At 37.1% G+C, this 20,696-nt stretch overlaps 2 protein-coding genes across 3 annotated transcripts; both read left to right on the plus strand.

The window, feature by feature from the left end:
* The first annotated feature begins 8,532 nt into the window (after positions 1 to 8,532).
* LOC122091794 (protein TIFY 10A-like) lies at positions 8,533 to 10,511 on the plus strand. Of its 2 annotated transcripts, XM_042661948.1 has the most exons (4): positions 8,533 to 8,661; positions 8,790 to 8,985; positions 9,495 to 9,965; positions 10,088 to 10,511. In XM_042661948.1, exons 2-4 carry the CDS (start codon positions 8,808 to 8,810, stop codon positions 10,282 to 10,284), a joined length of 846 nt encoding a protein of 281 aa, XP_042517882.1. In that variant the 5' UTR covers positions 8,533 to 8,661; positions 8,790 to 8,807; the 3' UTR covers positions 10,285 to 10,511. The 2 variants fall into 2 exon arrangements, with proteins under 2 accessions (XP_042517882.1, XP_042517873.1); XM_042661939.1 differs by having other exon boundaries at positions 8,559 to 8,985.
* An 8,108-nt stretch (positions 10,512 to 18,619) lies between these two features.
* Positions 18,620 to 20,547, plus strand: LOC122059823. The gene is made up of 3 exons (XM_042622860.1): positions 18,620 to 18,838; positions 19,000 to 19,949; positions 20,084 to 20,547. The coding sequence occupies exons 1-3, from the start codon at positions 18,754 to 18,756 to the stop codon at positions 20,174 to 20,176; spliced, it is 1,128 nt and encodes a 375-aa protein (XP_042478794.1). The 5' UTR covers positions 18,620 to 18,753; the 3' UTR covers positions 20,177 to 20,547.
* Positions 20,548 to 20,696: the final 149 nt, after the last annotated feature.

Genomic DNA, 20,696 nt, shown 5'->3' on the forward strand with positions numbered 1-20,696 from the left:
TAAATATACGTATGATTTTATTAGTTTTTATGATTTTTAATTATTTCTTATTAAAGGAAAATGAATTCTCCTACATACCTAAGGTAGGAACCCATTCTAACTGTCACTATTCTTTTGCCACATGGACAGTTGATGTGGTTATTCAAACCATTAGATATTTTATGGTCTAAATTATTCATGCGTCAAATTTTAAAACCCAATCCAGTCAAATACCCTCTATGCATTTTCATGTATCTCCATGCTTGCCTATGATTTTTCAACTAGAGATTCAAGAATTACAATTCGATCCGATTAAGTTTATCTAAAGTCACCAATCCATGCAGGGTTTCTAGCAGGTCAATTCCAATTAAATCAGAATCAAATTAATGACCTTATATGTTACTACAGTCACTATTATGCACTCTTCCATGACCCAAGATTTTCAAAACTTTGATTTAGAATGTTGAAAATACATTGATCTATCACATGATAACTTATAAATTAAGTTGCGTGTGAGAAAAGGGCATAAGGGAAGCACATTTGAACATTGATTGATCCTCCTTGTCGCTTGTCTCTATCCAACAAGGAACATTTTGACTACTTCAAAGTTCAAATTTCTATCTATTGGCTTTATAGTTCTGTCTATAAAAATATAAATAAATAAATTGTAGTACTGTGCTATCTTATTAAAATTTATATCGTAGTACTGTGTTAATTAAGCTTGTTGATCAAGTCAGATCTCAAATCTGACTTTTGAACCATTTCTACCCATAACCTAATATCAGTCCCAACTCCCAAGGAAGGCATTATAGGGAAAGTCTGTTCACCAGCAAATGCCATTACATACCACATTTATTTATTTTGAATGGTTAGTTATTCTTGTAACAATTAGAGGTGATCGATGTTTCAAAAAATCATTAGATAATTTGGAGTCATATATTTTTACTTTTTTTTTTTTTTAAATCTAAAGAGTCTATATCCGTTCAGAGTTGGGAGGGTATTATTCAGTGATTGTATATGCATAGTTATACACGGAATGTATATCAATATAAATGAAGGGTATTCGATTGAAGGGAAAAAATTGGGGCACTTGGGCACACCATGTGCATACTTTAAGTTAATCCCGTTTTGTCTATCTCTTTCTCCCTTCCCCATTGAAATGACTTGTATGATGCCTTGTCCCACGCTCCCGTTGGTGCAACCTGTTAGTTTTCTACATGTATGCGTTGTGCTTGTCTTTTTCCCTTGAAGGAAAAAACTTTAAAACCTGACACGTGGCTAATCTAGGCTATGTTCACTCTATCCAACAATCGAAATGTATATATCATCCCTTACCCAAAAAAAAAAATGTAAATATCATATGCCCATGTCGCTGAATAGACACCTTATGTTAAAAAATAACAAACCTTGTGTGATAATAATCATTAACCATTTTATATTCAATAGAATAATAGATACGGACTGGGTTTTCCTTCATCCATGTTGGAGGAATCCCCTCATCATAGACATCTAAATTCTTTTAGTGAACCCAAGAGAGGCAATTGTGACCATGAATAATAGGGTGTGAGGGTTAGTGATGAATCCAAATTCCAATCATAGGGTTACATCACCAGTGGAGAAGTAGGGTTGAAGGAAAACTTGGTCCTATGGTGAAAGCTTTCTCCTATGCTCTCTTTTCTTGGGTCGTATTTGGTTTGCATTCTCGCAGTAGATTCAAAATTTAGAATGTATTCTAACACATGATTCTGTGGTTTATTCCTGCTTCAAAATACGTTTTAGACTTATAATTTATTCTGAAAATGCATACCAACTAAAGTCTTGATCCATGCACCTAGCTAGTTGTCTCCTGGAGAATGATAATCTGATAAATCTGATCATTTGCTGTTTAGAAAATGATTTGGAGTTGCAAATCGATCATAATTTAATCCCAAATCTACGATAAATACCCCCTCCACATGAACCGAAAAATCCCATCTTTATTGGATGTCTTTGTGCATGTTCTCATTGACCAACCTGACATTAATTAATCCCCTCCTTTCAATATTTTATGGGAAAAGAATTTCATGATGCCAATGTGTAGATTTCTGTGGACACCCTCTCTCATTCCATCCGTGGACCTCATACTCTGTCTCTTCTCGTCAAAAATACCATATGATTTGAATTCTTGTCCTCTTATTGATAGAAAACTACATCATAGCAATTCCTTTTCCATATTTTATTTTGGGAGAAATTATCTTCTATCCATAGCCATGGCCAACACTCCCTTTGTCTATCTCTCTCCACCCCACTTCTTATGCGATGATATCTTTGCCCCTCGTTGAAAAAACAGAGAGACAGAACCAGAGGGGATTGACATAGTGTCATTGACCATGCTCTAGGACAAAAAAGTCATCCCCTTTATTTTATCACTTGCCAGACCATGTTTAGCTGAAAATTTTGACATATGAAAACATAGGAACTTCGGATTTCAAGGTATGTATTAATGAAATTTCAGTCCCATTTAATCACTTAGATAAATACTTTCTAATTGACCCACCCAATAAGAAATCCTAGTCTATGAATATTAAAAGTGAGAAAGTGACCCATAACCACCCACTTAGAGGACCATTAATAAAGATTAAAGAATGGTACCAATAATTCACGTGATCACCGTGTGTTTAGAGTTTAGACAGTCTTCTAAGTAACTACTCAGAATTTCATTAAAAAAAAAATTGGTAAATTACCATTATGAATTTTTAATAAAAAAGGTGTAACCACATAGAAATTGAGTGTGATCAGCTCTCTTAAAGTATAGAATAAAATAAAATAAAGAGATAATAAATTCAAAATAAGATTCCAATATAATCAACACATGTGGCATCTATTATCATCAATTAAAAATATATATATACATATATATATAATTTGCCTCGATTCCTTTTACTTGTTGGGTTGGTCAAAATGCCACCTTCTATGTGTATTTAAAATTCAGTATCTTTTTTTTATATCTAGTCTTATTTTCAAGAGCACTTTAAATCAAAGATAAAATAAGATTTTTCAAAACATTTCACGATCAGGTAACGATCTTCTCCTATTCAATAAAAATAAAAGAACAATAAAAATCAACATGGCAATTGCTCCCCATCCTCCCCTTCCCTTCCACCCTCGCATATTTTGTTACGTGTAACTTAAGACTTTTCTTGACACTGTATGAATAAGCACGTCAAGTAACATTATGCATATTTCTCTATTTCTTATTAATAAATGAGAAAGTTTTTAAAATCTTTTTTCTTTATAAGAATTCAAAATATTTTTCTTCAAATATACCATTCCTATCAGTCAAATACCCTTCTTTCTTTCTTTCTTTCCTCTACTTCTTCTTCTTCGTCTTTTTATTTTATTTTTTTATCTTTTTTAATAAGAACTAACCTCACCTAGGGGTATAAATACATAATGGAACCCTTTTTTTTCTTTTAAGGGTGCTAAGCCCCACATTATGGCCAGATAGGAGCCCTTGAGATTCTCTGAACGACACTTATTACAACTACTACACTACTACTATTATCTCAAGAAATGATGACGGGAGAAGGGTGAATTAGCACCCTATTCTAAACTTATGCTAGACTTAACTATCTAGCTGTCCGCCACCAAGCTAGAAGGTCATCTCTGAAACCAAAATTGATTATTACTGGTCCTAGAAAAATACAGTTGTAGGCTTTAATTTCATATTATTTTGATCTTCGGACCAAACTAAGAAATGGACCAGACCATCCCATTAATTATTAATTAATAATGACTCTTAGGTTTGGAATCGATTAGCTAATCAAGACAATTATAGTCCTGGCCTTAAAAGTGGAATCGACAATGACATGACACGTTCAATTGGAACCATCACAATTGATACCCTAGACCACAACCCAAAATCAAAAGTTAATTTAGTATCGGAATCGGACCATCCCATTAAATAATTAATTGGTACTGGTTCTAAGGTTTGGATGCGATTAGCTAATCAGAATGATAATAACCTTGACCCTAAAGTGGCATTGATTATGAACCATCAAGATTAATTAGAACTGTTCCAATTGATACCTCCAAGAAAGGAAAGAAAATCACAAGTTAACTATTTGTAACTGGATTATGAAACTTCAATTCTATATTTAAAAGGAAAGAAACTTCCTTGTGCTTTCGCTTTAGGAAATCTTCAAAGTTCAAATCCATATGTACTAACCTATATCACATTTATATGCAACTTTTGCTTTCGACCATCCATTAGATGATGTTGTACCATCTTTACAAGTTTGACTAACTTTTTTTTTATTGATATAAGAGGAGGGGCTTGGGACACCCTCACCCATAAGTAGGATAGTATACCCTACAATGAGTAGCACTGGGGCATTCTAAGTTTGCTGAATGACAAAACAAGGTATTAAAAGAATTAATGACTACAAATTACGGAGGGATTATAGTTGGGTGCATTGACATACACAGAGGATATGCATATATGGAGGAGTGTTTTTTGTCTGAGAGCGCGATATGTGTATATAGGGAAGAGTTTTCTATTAAAAAACGTGAATCTTGTGCCAACAAAGGGCCAATGAGAGTTTCATGTAAAAGCATTAACTTGTTTGAATTTGCTTCTTTCTTTAGGGGTGGGGTAGTCATTTCACCCCACCTTGTGTCCAAGCTCAAATGCCACACTTCTAGATAAACTCTTTTTTCTTATATAAATAAATGAGAGAATATATTGAAACTAGATATGAAATTTGAGTTATGACTAATTCACATTATTTTAGCTTACAGAGGGAAAACTTTTTCGCTGTAGTGCAATTTTACTTTCACGTTTGTTTTTTTTTTTTTTTTTCTATTCTAATTTGAATATGTGGGTCCATGTGGACGTTTTCAAAACAACCATTGGTGTTGCATGTAGAATTCTCACCACACTAAAGTTGTGGTGAACCCTTTCTATTTTCTAAGATATCAATTGAAATTTGAATTTTCAGGTCACACTTACAAGTTGGTGAAACACAACAAGATGTGTTTATCTCTAACTGATAATGAGATTTGTGAGTTCTCAATTTTAGAAAAAAGGAAAAAAATTAATTATGTTATTTTCTAATTGATTTACTTTAGAAACCATTAAGTTATTTGAAAACAAAAGCTGACAAGAAATTTAATTTATACCAAACACCACATGCGAAATTAAAAAAGCAGTGAATCTAGAAGGTCGTTTATATATTTAGCAGTTCGTATTGACCACATTAGCCGCCCACATGTTAAGAAAATGGATATGTAGGTATTGGTCCTCTTAAATAGTAAACCTGGTGATTATAGGGAGAGGATTTTTTGAATAAGTAACATGAGGAAGTGCACCAATGAAATGAAATAGAATAGAATTGTCATGGTTTTATGGATTTGATATCGATCGCGTTGGCTGATGTCGATAACTATGCTGAATCAAAGCAAGAGATGGACATAAGAAAATATTGTAAAAATACGATATATGGTATCGATATCTTCAAGGGAAAAATCATTTGATCAGTTGCTACAGATTGATACTGATATCGATATGATACATATTTTTTCGCTACCAATACTTTCAACCATTGTTTCATACGAAAGAGGATGAGGATGCGGGGTAATTTCATTTGAAAATGAGAGCGTTAGGGAGACAATTGTTCATCCATTCCTTGTTCACACGTGGTTTTAGGAATCAATATCGATTGGTTGTATCGGCCAATATGTATCGATATCAATCGTAACCATACATATTGGTTGATGTAATATGTATGTGATTTTTTATTTATTTGTTGGAAAAAATGTTGTTTTGAACTGAAATTGGGGGGATATGGCCTTATACGATCAATATGTAATAATATTGGTTTCAATATTAGATAAGCATCATCGTCGATTGATGCTATCACCTACATAAGATATTGTTTTGTTGCCTTTCTTTAGAGTGCTCCCAGATGTTGCATGAAGCGAGAATTCTCTTCCAATCTTTATTGTATTGTAGGGATCGAGTTAGTTGCTAGATTGTATAGCATACGTTAGTGCCTCCCTGTATCTTTCTCTTATGCACAATGGGTGGTGGCAAATTATGTCATTCATATGAGAGAGAGAAGATTAAGGCATTTTTTTCTCAGAAAAAAAGTGGCAAGCAAGGATGTTAATTAATATTCGAAGATTAGATTCACATATGCCTTCTTTTAAAGGAATTTATATCCATTTAGGGCATTCGAATTGAAATGTGGATAATATAGAATAAACATATATCCAATCCAAATAGATATCCAACTAACAAAAAAAGAGAGAGAGGGTTCATATAGCCTTGCACCAATATGGGGACCAATAAAAGCATACGTGGAAACATCAATTTTGATGAAATTTTCATTTTTCATAGGGATAGGTGGGGTTGTCATTTCACCTTCTCTGTATGTGTGTAGAGTCCACGCTATTTTTAGGTTTTTTTTTTTTTTTTAAATTCTCAGTAAATAATTAAATAATTAGTAAACTTGTGAGCTTTTACATGAGAATATAAATAACGACCCAGAAACATGAATTGAGAAAAAATTGTATAACGGACGAAAGATAAAACAGTAAAAGAATAATTTTTAAATTAAAATCAGGGGTATTTTTGACCGATTATGATTCTTATAATTATGAAAAAATTGCATGATTACCCATTTATGGGTTTCTCTTTACAAAGTTACCCATCAAAAGTTTTAGTTAACAAAAATACCCAAAATTAGGTTTTTCTTTACAAAATTACTCATTTAAAGTTTAAATTAACAAAAATACCCACTCAAAGTTTTAGTAATAAAAAAATATACGATTATATGTGGAAGATGAAGAATCACTATTTTGGGTGGTTTTGTAAATCCAAACTTTATTTTTGGTATTTTTGTTAACTGAAACTTTAGATGGATAATTTTATAAATTCAAACCTAATTTTAAATATTTTTATTAATCAAAACTTATTATGAATAATTTTGTATAGAAAACCCAAAAGTGGATAATGATATAATATCCCTTATAATTATCGACCGTCCCCTATCCCGATATGAGATTGGAATAATGGCAAGCGATGTAATTTTCTTAGAGATTGAGGCCTGTTACTTTAAGCATAGACAGAATAATAGGGAACGCGGATCACGTGATCGATGCGAAAAACGAAAAAGGCCAAAAAAGCCTTGTCGGTCACGTCACAAACACTAGCGAGCAGTCGGCAATTGAAATATATTTCTATATTTTGCCTTAATCACGCGGTGGACTTGGGAGTTGGGACCCACCCCACCAAAAAGACTTTCCTTCTCTATCAAAAAACTTCACGAGGAAAATGTTTCTCAACCCTCTTCCACCTCATCCAACTATATCGAGCCATGTGTCCGTGTCGTTCACGCACCCCCGTAGGCCATTAGTTTTATATTCACTGCATGTGCCTTTCTTTTTTTTTTTTTAAACTAAATACTGCATGTGCCTCCCACCACCAACTTCTTTGCCCTTCTCTATCTCTCTCTTTTTCTATCCGCGTTTTAGGTACAGCGCACAGAGTCCGCAGAAACCCCACCACACGACCAAAAAGTCTTTCCCCTCACGCGGAGTTGAATGACCTTCCGCCTGGCACGTGGCATTTTCTGATTGGCCAAAAAATTGCCTTCCGTGGTTCCCTCCTTCCTCCTTCCTCCTTCCTCCTTCCTCCTTCCTCCTTCCCTTGCTTGTGATCTGCCTTATCGGCCAAGCATTAGTATAAGTGACCGGATTTGGCTTCTCACTATTAGTATTGGTATCATACGATATTGATATGGAATCGGCTATATCACAATCGGTCAATACTATCCTTATTTTTCATAAAAATTAATTTTTTTAATAATTTTTTTTTCTAATACTGATACGATATCTAATCCTAAATTGGCTAGACATTAGGTTAGTCTCAATCAATACCAATATAATATAATCGATATGGTTGATTCAATCCAATATCTAAAATCATGATAAGGTTCTACCAACATGGTTTTAGGTATTGATATCGATGAATCGTATGATATCAATATCTGAAATCTATCACAATAATTGATCGATCTAGGATTGGGTATACTATTCGTATTAAAGGTAAAATCATTAAAAAAAAAATCTTATTTTTATAAAAAAATAAAGGTATATATTGATCAATGCGGATCGATACATCCAATCCCGGATCAGTATCAAATAGGTATCAGCCGAGACCGATACCGATACCGATACCTCAATACATAAATCCTGCCACGTAAATAAACGTAAAGTGGAAGTGAGTAACGACGTCATGAGTTAAAACTTAAAACGCGATGCCGTCAGTTAGTCTACATAACTGACTTGAATCTGACACATACAGATTGAGACGTTTATCTTCTTTCCATGAAGGAGTCCCGTATTTTAAGTTATTGCCACCGTTGTCCTTATTTTGGATTTCAAATTCAAGAACACGTGTTTTGAAAGGTGTTTTTCCTTTTATTTATTTTATTTGTATTTTAATAAAATAAGTTGAAATAAAAAAGCAAGTTTGAAGTTTCAAACAAAGAGAAGGAGCCTATTTATTCCTCGTGCCAATTTAGTGATTATTATTAGTCTATAACTGACCATCTGCTAGGTGCCTAACAAAGTCCAGATAAAGAAAGAAAGAAAGAAAGGAAGGAAGGAAGGAAAGCAATAATACTTAAAGAGAAGGGAGGGAAGGTAAGAGATCTCTCAAACCCATTCACTGAAGCTCTAACCTAGAATCAAAGGAGAAGGCTCGCTTGATTTGACAATTAGGATCTAATTCACCGTGGAAGTTTGAAGGATTTCTCGTTTGTTTTAGTTTTACGCCGAGAAAGATGTCGAGTTTGTCTGATCATTCAGAAACTGGAAGCTTTTCCGGTCGGAAGACGGTGAGATTGTCGGAGAAACCGAACTTTTCGCAGACTTGTAGTCTGTTGAGCCAGTATTTGAAGGAGAGAGGTACTTTTGGAGATCTGATGAACATGGGAGTCACTTGCAATCTGGAAGGCAAAGGTACTTCAATCAAAAAGTTTTCCATCTTCTTTAATTCCGTTATTTCATGCTTTTCTGAAGGAGTAGGGGTTCGTTTGTTGTTTTTGTTGTGAATTCTCTCTGTTGATGTTCTTAGATCGTAGCCAAGGCTTTTCTTGATAATTTTTTGGGCAAGTACTGTATTGATTCCAGTTTTTGTTGCTTCGTTTTCACGATATTCAGGTTTTTTCGGATTAATCTCTTTGAATCTAAAATTAGTCTTTAAACCTAGGGCTTACTATCTATCGAAGATCCCCAAATTTTCCCCTTCTATTTCTTCTAATTTGCAGATCCAGCTATTAATACCCTAACCTTATTCTTCTTTTTACTACAGTTCTTCAATTTATTTATTTTTTTCTTCAAATCTCTCTGCAGATCAACTTATTCTGTAATTGAAATTTGGAGGATTTTCTCCTTCATCTTATTTGAAGTAATTTTATGAAGAAATGGAGAAAATGAATCTGATACATACGTTTTTTCTCTCTCTCCAGGGAAACCTGAAACATGCCCTCAAACAGTGACGACGATGAATTTATTACCGAACCTGGAGATATCTTCGGAAGCTTCTGAGGCAAATATGACAGCGAATCGGAACGTACAGTCCATGGATCTCTTTCCCCAACATGCTGGTTTTGGGTACCAACCCTCCTCCATTCCTGCCGAAGACGGCCTGAGCAATCTACTGGTGAAAACTGAAAACAAGTCGGCTTCGTCATCCCAGATGACTATCTTCTACGCTGGGAAAGTGCTCGTCTTCGACGATTTCCCAGCTGAGAAGGCGAGGGAACTAATGCTTTTGGCGAGCAATGGAAGCTCCCAGAAACTCAGCAACGCCCTTGCATCCACTTCCGGCAACGACCAACTCAACCAAACCACTTTTTCTAGTTCCACTTCCAATTTGGTTCCTACCTCCGGAACAACCCAGGAGCGCAATCAGCTTCCCCCTCGACCCATTGCTTCAGGTATATCTACTGATCATGGAATGGATATTGTAGCTCTCTATTCTTCCCCCTTTTCCCTCTTGGAGGACTACTTTCCTTTGATTTTTCAGGAATTTATCATTTATGTTCTTCTTTTGTTATAGATCTGCCAATTGCAAGGAAAGCTTCCCTCCACCGATTCTTGGAGAAGAGAAAAGACAGGATTAGTGCGAAAGCACCATATCCTCCTGTAAACAACTTGGCTGAAACAACTTCTTCAAAGCAGGCTGAAGGCAAGACATGGCTCGGATTGGCATCCGATGCTGCAACTTCAAAGCAATTAGAGTTCCAATTATTATAGTTAATTAAAGCTATTTTATGATTAGCATCAGCTTAATCAGCTTAGCTAGCTTCACTTGGCTCTTTCTATTCTCGGCCGTTTGGGCGTGCCTTTGATCTTATACTTGTAACTGTTGGTAGCCATTCAAGAAAGAAGAAATTTTTTTTCTTCTTTTTCCTTAATTTCTTAAATTCTTGTAACTATTTATTTAGGAACAATGATATTAAACAAATATTTATTATTTTCAATTATAGTGGTATATGATGAGCAATTATCACCATTCTTGTCTTAAAATGTCCTCATTTTGGTTGTTTACCACTTGCCCATGGTGGTGATGATCGCTTCGTAATATATAGTGAAGGCGCAATGGGTTAGTAGTGGATTCAGAAATTTTTTTCCTTAATTTTTGCCATGGAGAGAAGTATTTTCGACCTTCTGTATGGAAGGACTCAATCATAGGATCACATCATCAGAGGAATGTTTTTCTTCTATTTTTTAGGTCACAGGATCACATCCCTTTTCCGTGATTGAAGGAACATTAAATCTCAATTGGTTGATGGTCTTGCTACATCGGAACCTCCCCGCTTCCAAAATTGGGGAACAAACATGCTATTTGAGATTAAGTGATCTCTACGGTGTCCACTAAGCGTGGTGTGTGGAAAGCTCTTCTACTCTCTAATGTTGGTAGGTTTGATATTGGCAAGTCTGTTTTGAGATCTGTTCCAACTTATTGGATGTCTGTCTTTTATATTTTATTTGTCACGGTGTATGAAGTTTGGCTCCTTATCAAATAGGGTACTCTTTATTGAACCCTGAAACTGAGGCTAAGAAGAGTTCATTTGTATGGGAGAGCATTTGTTATGCACTTCCCTAGAACAATTTATCTAGGTTTGCTTCTTATTTGGAATTCTCCTTGGATTCCAGGAGCTAAAGACCCCTCTCAGATCCCTATGGAGTGTCACTTGGCCAGTTGTTTTTTATTTGTTCATGAATTAATGTTGGGTTGTAGTTGGAATTCAAGTTTTCTATATTTTCCTATGTTATTGGTAAGCTTATTTGTAAATTGCCTATATCATCTATGCAGTCTGAGGTTTCTTGGAAATCCCCTTGTCTCAATATTTGGAATTATCTCTAATGGGTTGGTGGCAAGGTATATTATGAAACAAAGCTTGGACTGTGATCGTCGGTTCTGAATTATTTGTTTGGAAAAACACTGTTGAAATTGAATCTCTATACTTGGTCAATTCAGAGGAGAGAGGGAAAGATGAAGATAAAAAGGTGCGTACCCTCCAAAGTCAATTCGGAGATTTTTTTTTTCCATCTGAAATTCTGGTGACAAGAAATTGGATTTTTTCCTTTAGAGAAAAGGCTGGCTATGTTGCCGGTTTATTTAGATCCATCTCTCTCCTCCTCCTTTTGAAAAAATACCCTATGATCCTCATTAGTTGAGCCGCCAACTCTAAGAAAGCTAGCGGCATACCTAACATTCTTCTTTAATTTTAGGGTAATTTACAGTACCACCACTTAGAGAATGCCAATATTATAGGAACACCTCATCTCTTTCACCAAATTATACTCAGATCCTTTACCGTCAGTCTTTGTTAAATGAAAAGTTGAAATAACCGTTATACCCTCCCTTTCACTAAAACTCAAGTTTTGCCTCCGATTATTCAATACAAGTTCCTCAACGGCGATGATGGCAGAAACCCATAGCCCTCCCCTGCAATGAATCATTGGATATCACCACTTTCATCTCTTCTCATGCCCTCAATGGTAAGATCGCCTTCATCGATGCCACCACCGGTCGCTACCTCACCTTTCCCAAAGTTTAGAGCGGTTGATTCCATTGCCTCCTGTCTGTCCGAGACTCGCAGCTAGGTGAAGACCAAAAGGTTTCAATTGTTTCTATGAGGCAGATGTCGACAATGAGGAGATTTTCAGAACTTCTTCTTTGGTGGGATGCCTCGGGCAACCACCCAGTTTCGTGTTGTTTTATGGTTGTCCTTGTTGGCAACCTGGTCACGTGGCGATGAAGACGTGGCCAGTTTGGGTGACGTGGATGAAAATGATGACATGGCAGTGTCTAGTGTCACCGATGAGATAACAGAGCCGCTTGGTATGCATAGAGTGGTTTAATACATCATTAATAGGTGGTGTGGGTTTCTGGGTCAAAATAAAAAAAAATTAGCCTATTTATACTAGGGGCATTTTTTGTATTAAAAATGACATTTTTGAAAAATCGGTTCTTCATGAAAAAGATAGATTGTAATTTACCTAGTCCATTGCATTTGATTTCGTCACATTCTGATACCGTATGAAGAAGTTACAGCATTTATGACGGTCGAAGGCAGTTACGGTATTGAAGATGACTTTTTTAAAGGAAGTGTTCTCCATGTAACAATACGAAAAAAATCCAATCTTTCCAACGGTTCTAATTTCAATGCGTTCCGATTCTGTATGAGGAAGTTACGTCATTGGAAAGGTCTAGGGTCATTTTGGTCTTTTTATATGGATGAGTCAGATGATTAAGTCTTCTGGAAATCGTAGACCGTCCAGTTACGGTTCCAATGCATTTCGTTTCATCTCGATCGGATATCGTATGAAAAAGTTATAAGTATTTCCGTAGAGTCGGTTTGAAAATCCGAACTAGAAAATCAACAGATGCTCTCGGTGTTGGGTGGATTTTCTGGATTTTAATTTTGAAATTTCAAGGGCTTTTGTGTAATTTCAAAGTTTTAAAGGTCTGAGTTGATAAGGGGTTTTTGGCATTAAAGTTTATAGAAGCAAGGGCTTATGTGTATATAAGAGAATCAGAGGGATCCTTAATACACAGCTCATATTGAGTCACGTTGGTCAGATTCCGATTTGACGGTTTATACAAGAGCTTGCGTTGAAGATGTTTATCCGAAGCTTCTCATTGGTGGAGTGTATTAGATATGATGGTTTGGCGCTACACCATATTGCATTGACTAGTGTGTGTCGCATGTGCATTATCACCGAACCTTATATTCTAATCTCTTAGATCTGGAACAAGTAGATCTCATAGATCCAGATCTAGTGGTCTATAAATGATTCTCCTTTATGGGTTAAGCCGACATAGATCCGGAATATACGCTGATGTAGCCAATTCGTGGTCGACAACACTTCTGACGATGTCAGCAGCTACGTCATGATGAAGTCATCGAGATTCAAATCTAATGGTTTGGATCTATTGTCCGTTGGTTTAATCGGACGGCTTAGATTATAAGATCTTTTATATGAGATCTACAGTCAGATTTCGCCCCTGTTGCGTGCGCCGCCGGTGTAGCCTACACCACCCTATGAAGATTCCATTTCATACTATCTCATTGCTCTAACTTCAAATAGTCATATCTCCCTCATTTTAACTCGGATTTGGGTGATTCAAGTTGGAGATTCTTCATCTCTCCGAGCTCTACACGCCAGAGGAAAGAAATCAGGCAGAAGAGTTATTGAGATGGTCAGAAAAATGAGTTGAAGCTCATGGAAGGCTAAGGGTTTGAATGAAAGACTTCCATCCTCATGTACTTCATCCATAGCCCCCATTAGAGGCTTAGGAAGCTGCTGAAAACCAAGGTAGTAAGCTCTATTGGTTGTTGCCAAGAGAACGAAAAAGAAAATGAAAGAAAATAGAAGAAGAGGTAAATAGAGAATAAGTTTTTCCCTCTCTTTGTGTGTGTCTTGAATGCCTCTCAAGAGAGATTTTCTCAAATCCAATTAATGGAGATTGATGGTTCTTGTTGAGAATACTATTTCCCCATTAAAGCTTAAGGAAGACTAGAAGAGGAGAAGTAGAGAGAGAGAGAGAGAGAGAGAGAGAGAGAAGAGTGTGTGTGTGAATGTTAATGCCATTGTTGCTCCATGAAAGTAAAGACAAGGAGAAAAGAAAGAAGAAGAACAAGAACTTAGAATTTGGTTCTTGCGAGTTGTTTCAAGAAACCCAAGTGTCAATCGGGGTTAAAGCATTAGTGGCACCGAGACGTGATTATGGTCCGCATCAAGTGGAGATCAATATTATTGCACCTCCGATGGTTACTCCTTGCCAAGATAACCTCACTTTTGCCAAATTTCCATTATTATAAATCATTGTAGGCAAGATGTTTGATAAAATGCCTAAGTGATAGTTGTAGTCTATTTGGGAGAAAATTTGCATGTATGAGTGCTTCACTATAGGGCATTGTTATAAGCCCAACTTTATTTTATTTTGGTGTTCAGTGGGTGCTGGACACAAGGGCCGTGTGTTCCTTGGTAGTTACAACTACCTAAACCTATTTTTCGTGGGTGTAGCCTCTCATATCATTATGAGAAAACTAGGGTGAAGACCTAGCCATTGTATATCATTGGTGGAAACTGAGAATCTGTTCTCTTGGCTGTGAGTGCAGTCATAATTAGTATTGAGTAAATACTGAGCCTGATAGTGGGCATTACTCTGTGCATGTAGGCAACTGGTCGAAGCACGTATTTCTTGTGTTGTGGATATGTATGCTCGTATTTGTATTGTGGATTGGAGTGCTTGGCTGCAGAATGGGTGTGTACATCTGGTAGACCTGACCACTTGGTGATGCAGTGTGGATGTGCATACGACTGTGTATGTATGTGACAGTGATTGCCGTGTGAGATTTATGAGACAAGTCTAGGCAGCAATACAGGTTATGTGAGTAAATTTCGTGCAACAGTAAGAATGGTCAGTAGTATAGATAGCAACTCTGGGCAGCATCAGTAGATTATGCTATTGAAGTGCAAATAGTGATTGCCACATCAGGGGTACAACTAAAAAATGAAAAAATATTTGGCACACTAATTCACCCCCCTCTTAGTGTCAATCAGGACCCAACATTTCGTGGGTTTAGCTTTGGTACTGGCATGGGACCAAGTGTACGAACGGCTAATAATGGCTTGGGCAACTTCAATATCAAGGCACTTCTTCAATTACAGCCCATCCTTCTTATCCTTCTACTGAATATCTTACCATCTTGATACCCCATTTAAGCTCTTTCTAGGTCCTACCCGTATGAACACCGATTTGTTATCAATAAGAAAAAGGGTAATTTATAGTGCCACCCCCTAGAGAATGCCAATATTATAGGAACACCTCCTCTCTTTCACCAAATTAGACTCAGGCCCCTATTGGCAATCTCCATTAAGGAATATACCTTATATGATGATGTAAGATATTATATTTTATTTTAAATACCAAAATGCCCTTATTAAATGTGAAGTACCTAAAATGCCCATGTAATAAGTACCATCCTCAACTCAATAATTACTATACCTTCCCCCCAAATCGAGCACCGGAGATCACGGCGGTGGCCGCGGCTGTAGCGGCGACCAACAGGAACACCCTTTTGAATAAAACATAAACAGGGGTCAACGGAAGGAGGGCATCACCAGAGTATATTCGAAGGCGTGAAAGCCCTCCCTTCCAGCCCTGAACCCCTCATGGCGGAGGTGAACAATAACAGTAAAGCTTGAACTCTCTCTCCTTCTCTAAACTTTTCCGGCTACAAGAGTAGAGCAGAGCACTGATGCCTCTTCTCTGTTTCTCCAGTGCTGGAATCGTACTGTGAGACATCCATCTCTTTCCTCTAGTTTGGTGGGGACGAATCGAATTATCGACCCTATCTTGAAATGTGATCTAGTTAGCATCTCCTGGTGCATTCGTTCAGCTGAACCTTGAAAATAATGTTTTCCAAGATTCTTTTTGATCATACCTAGTTCCTCACTGATTTCAACTGTGATATGGGCAAAATCACATTGACGTAGCAATTGACTACCATTAAATGAAAAGGCAAGAAAAGAGGGTACCAACTTCCTCTTCTTGCCACGAATTCTCTCATCTTGTAGTTTTGAGAGTTTCACAAAGAAATTCATCTAGCATATCATCAATATGGTAAGCTTCAAATCTAAGATCTTTGATACTGAGTTTTAAGAGCCCATTATTTATTTGCTTGTTCTCTACCACTTAAAGAACTGCTTTGATTCTCTTTGCGGTGCAGTGGAGCTCCAATAGCTCTCTTTCAATGCCTCACATATTTCCAAAATCAATTAACAAATGTTGCTCTAATTTGTTAAGAATCGCCAGCACACTGGGAGACACAATAATGTTTTCTTTTTTAAAACACCCAAGTCGGCCTCGAGGTTCAAAGAGAGAGAGAGAGAGGTTCCACAAAGAAGACGTTGGAACCGCTGACGGTAGCTATTGTTTCGGACAGTCATGACTCAAGACTAACGACTCAGTGAGAAATAACTTGAGTAAAATATGATTTATTATTTGTTTTAGTTAAAAGAGTAAAAATGTCATTTCAAATCCTTACTTAACGGAGACTAACAATAGGGGTCTAAACGTAATTTGGTGAAAGAGAGTGGATGTTCCTATAATATTGGCATTCTCTACGGGGTGGCATTGTAAATTACCCATCAAAAAATCGATTAAAACTCTTTGTCTGTGACTTCGTCTTGCTTGATCCACTTCTCCTCAGGGAATGAGTGAGATTAGACGACACGGCCACGCTACTTTACTCATCCAGCACCAGCTAGAGCGTGGTTTCATTGCTCTGAACCTGAGCTATTTTAGGTTGGAAGATGGAGTAAAGTCAATATTGAATCTCCTCGTTTTTGTCTTACCATTGGGAGGAGCACCGCGCATTAGAATTTTAAATTTTGAATTTTGCATCACTGGGTGTAAACGAGAAAAAAGAACTAGAATCTCACCGAGAATAGCAATAGTCAACCGGAACAACAATGCCTGAGAAACAGCGAGCAACCAAAATATCTCCTTCCTTGAACGGTGGTGGGATTTCTCAAGGAAACCTTTCTGAAGGTGGGATCAAATCGTCGCCGCCGTGATCTCCGGTGCTCTCAACGATCGCCTGTGGTCCAAATGATTTGGGGTCAAGGTACAGTAGTAACTATAGATTTGAGGATGAGACTTATTACATGGGTATTTTAGGTACTTCACATTTAATAAGTGTATTTTAGTATTTAAAATAAAATATAGTAACTGACATTAGCATATAAAGTATATTCCTTAACAGTGACTGATGGTAGGGGGCCTGAGTCTAAATTGGTGAAAGAAGTAGGGTGTTCCTATAATATTGGCATTCTCCATGGGGTGGCACTGTAAATTACCCTTAATTTTATTATTGATGTTAGGGGTGTCAAAACCTAGCCTGAATCGATAAACCCGATTGAAAAAATCCATACCGAATAAAAAATTGAACCAAATGAAATTGATTAATAATTAAAAAAAAAAAGTGACTATATGAGGTTCTAAGTTCTCAGTGAGGTTATAAATAGGTGAATTGATTACCCATTTTGTATTATGTTTATGAGAATATTTTTTGTTGTAAGGGAAATTGTTACAAATCACTAAATATGAGATTATTTATAGAAAATTAAATTGCTTTCTAAATTGTAACAAATGCTTCCATTGATCTCCTTATTCACTATTTCACGGGTTGAAATCGTCTGCAATTCCGATCTCGTACAATTCCGTGCAATACCACCTTCAGGCGGTGACACGTGTATTGATACCAATACAATGGTCTAGATCTGGTACAACTGATAAAACATTAAATCAGTGAAGAGGCATTTAAATCAGATCTGGACCATTGTATTGGTATCAATACACGTGTCACCGCCTGAAGGTGGTATTGCACGGAATTGTACGAGATCGGAATTGTAGACGATTTTTTTCCAATACCAAGAGGTGTCTGACTCTTCTTCGACCAACTCACTCCCATGGTGGGATGATCCCAAGCCACATTGTATTTGTTGCTGGCATTAAATTTTGAGCATTGAACACTTGAGAAAGGGTCTCCATCAAAATCGCTCATTCCAGCCTTCCTTTTCCCCTATATTTTATGAGGTTTAGAACCCAAAAGACCTATCTTTATCCATCTTGAATCATCAGCAAAGAATCACAGTTGAATGGGTAGTTGAAGCAATTGCCCAAAACCATAAAAAATTCGTTTCATGAACAACCAGATTGACTTATCACGTATTCCAGCAGGACCCAGATAGAGAAAACAGAGAAGACCAGATTGAGGAAACAGAGAAGACCCCTTCATCATCCTCAGATAGATTATGGGGTTGGCAATCGCCACACCACTTTCTCTCTCATATTATAAATGGGTAACTTTCGCTCAGCCGTTTCTCTCTCTAAACTCCCGCCTTAGCGGTTTCCAAAAGTTCCTTAACATCAACTCTACAATGTTCATAAATTCCGATTCACGTTTTACACTTCGTTTTCCAAGGAATTTCCATCTGGGTTTCTTCCCTCTCCTTCTCCTACAGTTGTAGTTCTAGAGATTAAAAAAAAGATTAAAGCACCATTTTTTGATTTCAAAGCAAACCCAATAAAGAAATACCAGAGAACAGATAGAGATAGCTTGCAGGGCCCGTTTACAGAGTGTCAAGGAAAGGAACTCATTACTTCATTCTTACACACACAAGAGCCCACAATAATCAATAATGCCAATGCCAAAGAAGCGAAAGGGAAAGAAGAAAAAGAAGGGAAGGCCCGCCAACAGCCATTCAACAACTAACTCTCAACAGGGTACGCGCTTGCAACTACTTTCCTCATATCTAAATGGAATCCACCTTCTCTCTTTTCATTTCCCTCTGTTTAGCTTTGTGGGTTTTTTTTTCTACTGTTACTGTTTTAGCTTTTTTTGGTTGATTGATTTTCGCTTTGTGGTTAATTCAATTATTGTTTAGGGAATGATGGTCTGAAAATTTATGATGGGAAAGACAGTGATGTTGGTGAAACCAGCCACCTTAAGTCAGAGCCACTCCATCGCCAATTAGGCAAGGGCAAAGAACAGGAAGAGGTAGATAGTAAGGGTTGGGAATCTCATCCTTTTTCGCCGTTTGTCATCCTCAAACTTAATCGGATGGAAACTTCCCAAAATGGCACCGGCAATGGTGAAGTGGAAAGTAAGCAGATGAAGGTGCTGGAGGAGGAGGAGGAGGTTGTTCAGGATATTGAGATTACTAGGGAGTTGAAGCCGGAAGTGCTGGAGGAGAGTGAGGTTGTTGAGGATATTCAGCCTGAAGAGGATTCTGAGAGCAAGGATGCCAATATTGAGTCTGTTGAGCGAGATGCTGGTAGCGCTAGTTGTAGTAGGAATTTCGATGAGGAATCTCGGTTGGAGGATAATAATTCCCTGGTGATGGAGTCAGAGAAGGTGGAAGAAGAGAAGAGTGATTCAGTCATGGAAACTGTGGCTGATGTTTATTCGGCTGGGGAATTGGTGGAGGAGAAGAGTGCTAATTCAGTTATGGAAACTGTGTCTGATGTTGAATTGGCAGGGAAGTTGGAGGAGGAGGAGAAGAGTGATGGTTCAGTTACAGAAGCTGCACCTGCTGTTGATTCGGCTGAGCCAGTCGTGTCGCTGGATGAGGAGGTGACTCAGAGTTCTGTATCCACTTCGGGTGTTGATGCTGGGGTGTCTAATGAGATTGGTTTGGAATCGAAGGATAAAGAAGAGATGCCATTGCCATTGTCAAACGAAACTACTCCGGCATCAGATGTGAATGATTCGATGGAAACAAAAATTGAGGATAGAATGTTGCAATATTCTGATGCTCCAATTATTGAAACTAGTGGTTCTGGCAGTGCTGAACTACCCGAAGAGCCTGTGATTCCAGAAAGCTCAGAAAACCAGGTCAGCAATTTTGAACAATGAAAAGAGCGCAGTTTTATAGTTTTGGTTGGAATTGTTTATCCCCTTAAATATCTTCATTTATATTTATCAAAAATGAAATTAAATGTTGTTTCCTCTTCTCAAAATTACTGCAGCCATTGTTGGGTGCAATTTCTTCACCAGTAGAGAGGACTTCTTGGAAAAGTTGCTGCGGCATATTTGATGTTGTGAGAAGCTCAGATAGATAAGACCAGGTGAATAAGAACTCTAAGGAACTTGTTCCTTTTTAAAATTAAGATCTCCCTGATCCTTTTCTTAACTTGATGAACTCTGTGTGTTCTGTATTGGAAATTCTTGCTTGGGGATTGCAGAACTGTATCTGCACTAGTATACTACTTTTATTGCTGTTGTAATGCACTCTACATGATATTACATGTTCATTTTGCTTGCTTGTCCATCTGATTACTAGACAACCAGTATGATGGATTCAAATTCAAATTGTTATTAGTTAGTTCTATATGTGATTGGGGAAATTGGAATTATATGCAAAATGTGATTTTACTTTCAAGTTCAAACAATTTTCATGCATAATTTTCAAGAGAAAACTTCAGAGGGGGGGGGGGGAAAGAGTAAATAAATTCCTACCTAAATGCTAATACAATTCACACAAGTTGGAGAAATTAATTTGTTTGTTATGTAATTTGACATGGAAGTATAAACATCATAGGTTTTTTTCCCTGCTTTTTTTTTTTTTGGGGGGGGGGGGGG

This window comes from Macadamia integrifolia, chromosome 2, assembly GCF_013358625.1.
Source record: "Macadamia integrifolia cultivar HAES 741 chromosome 2, SCU_Mint_v3, whole genome shotgun sequence".
NCBI lineage: Eukaryota > Viridiplantae > Streptophyta > Magnoliopsida > Proteales > Proteaceae > Macadamia > Macadamia integrifolia.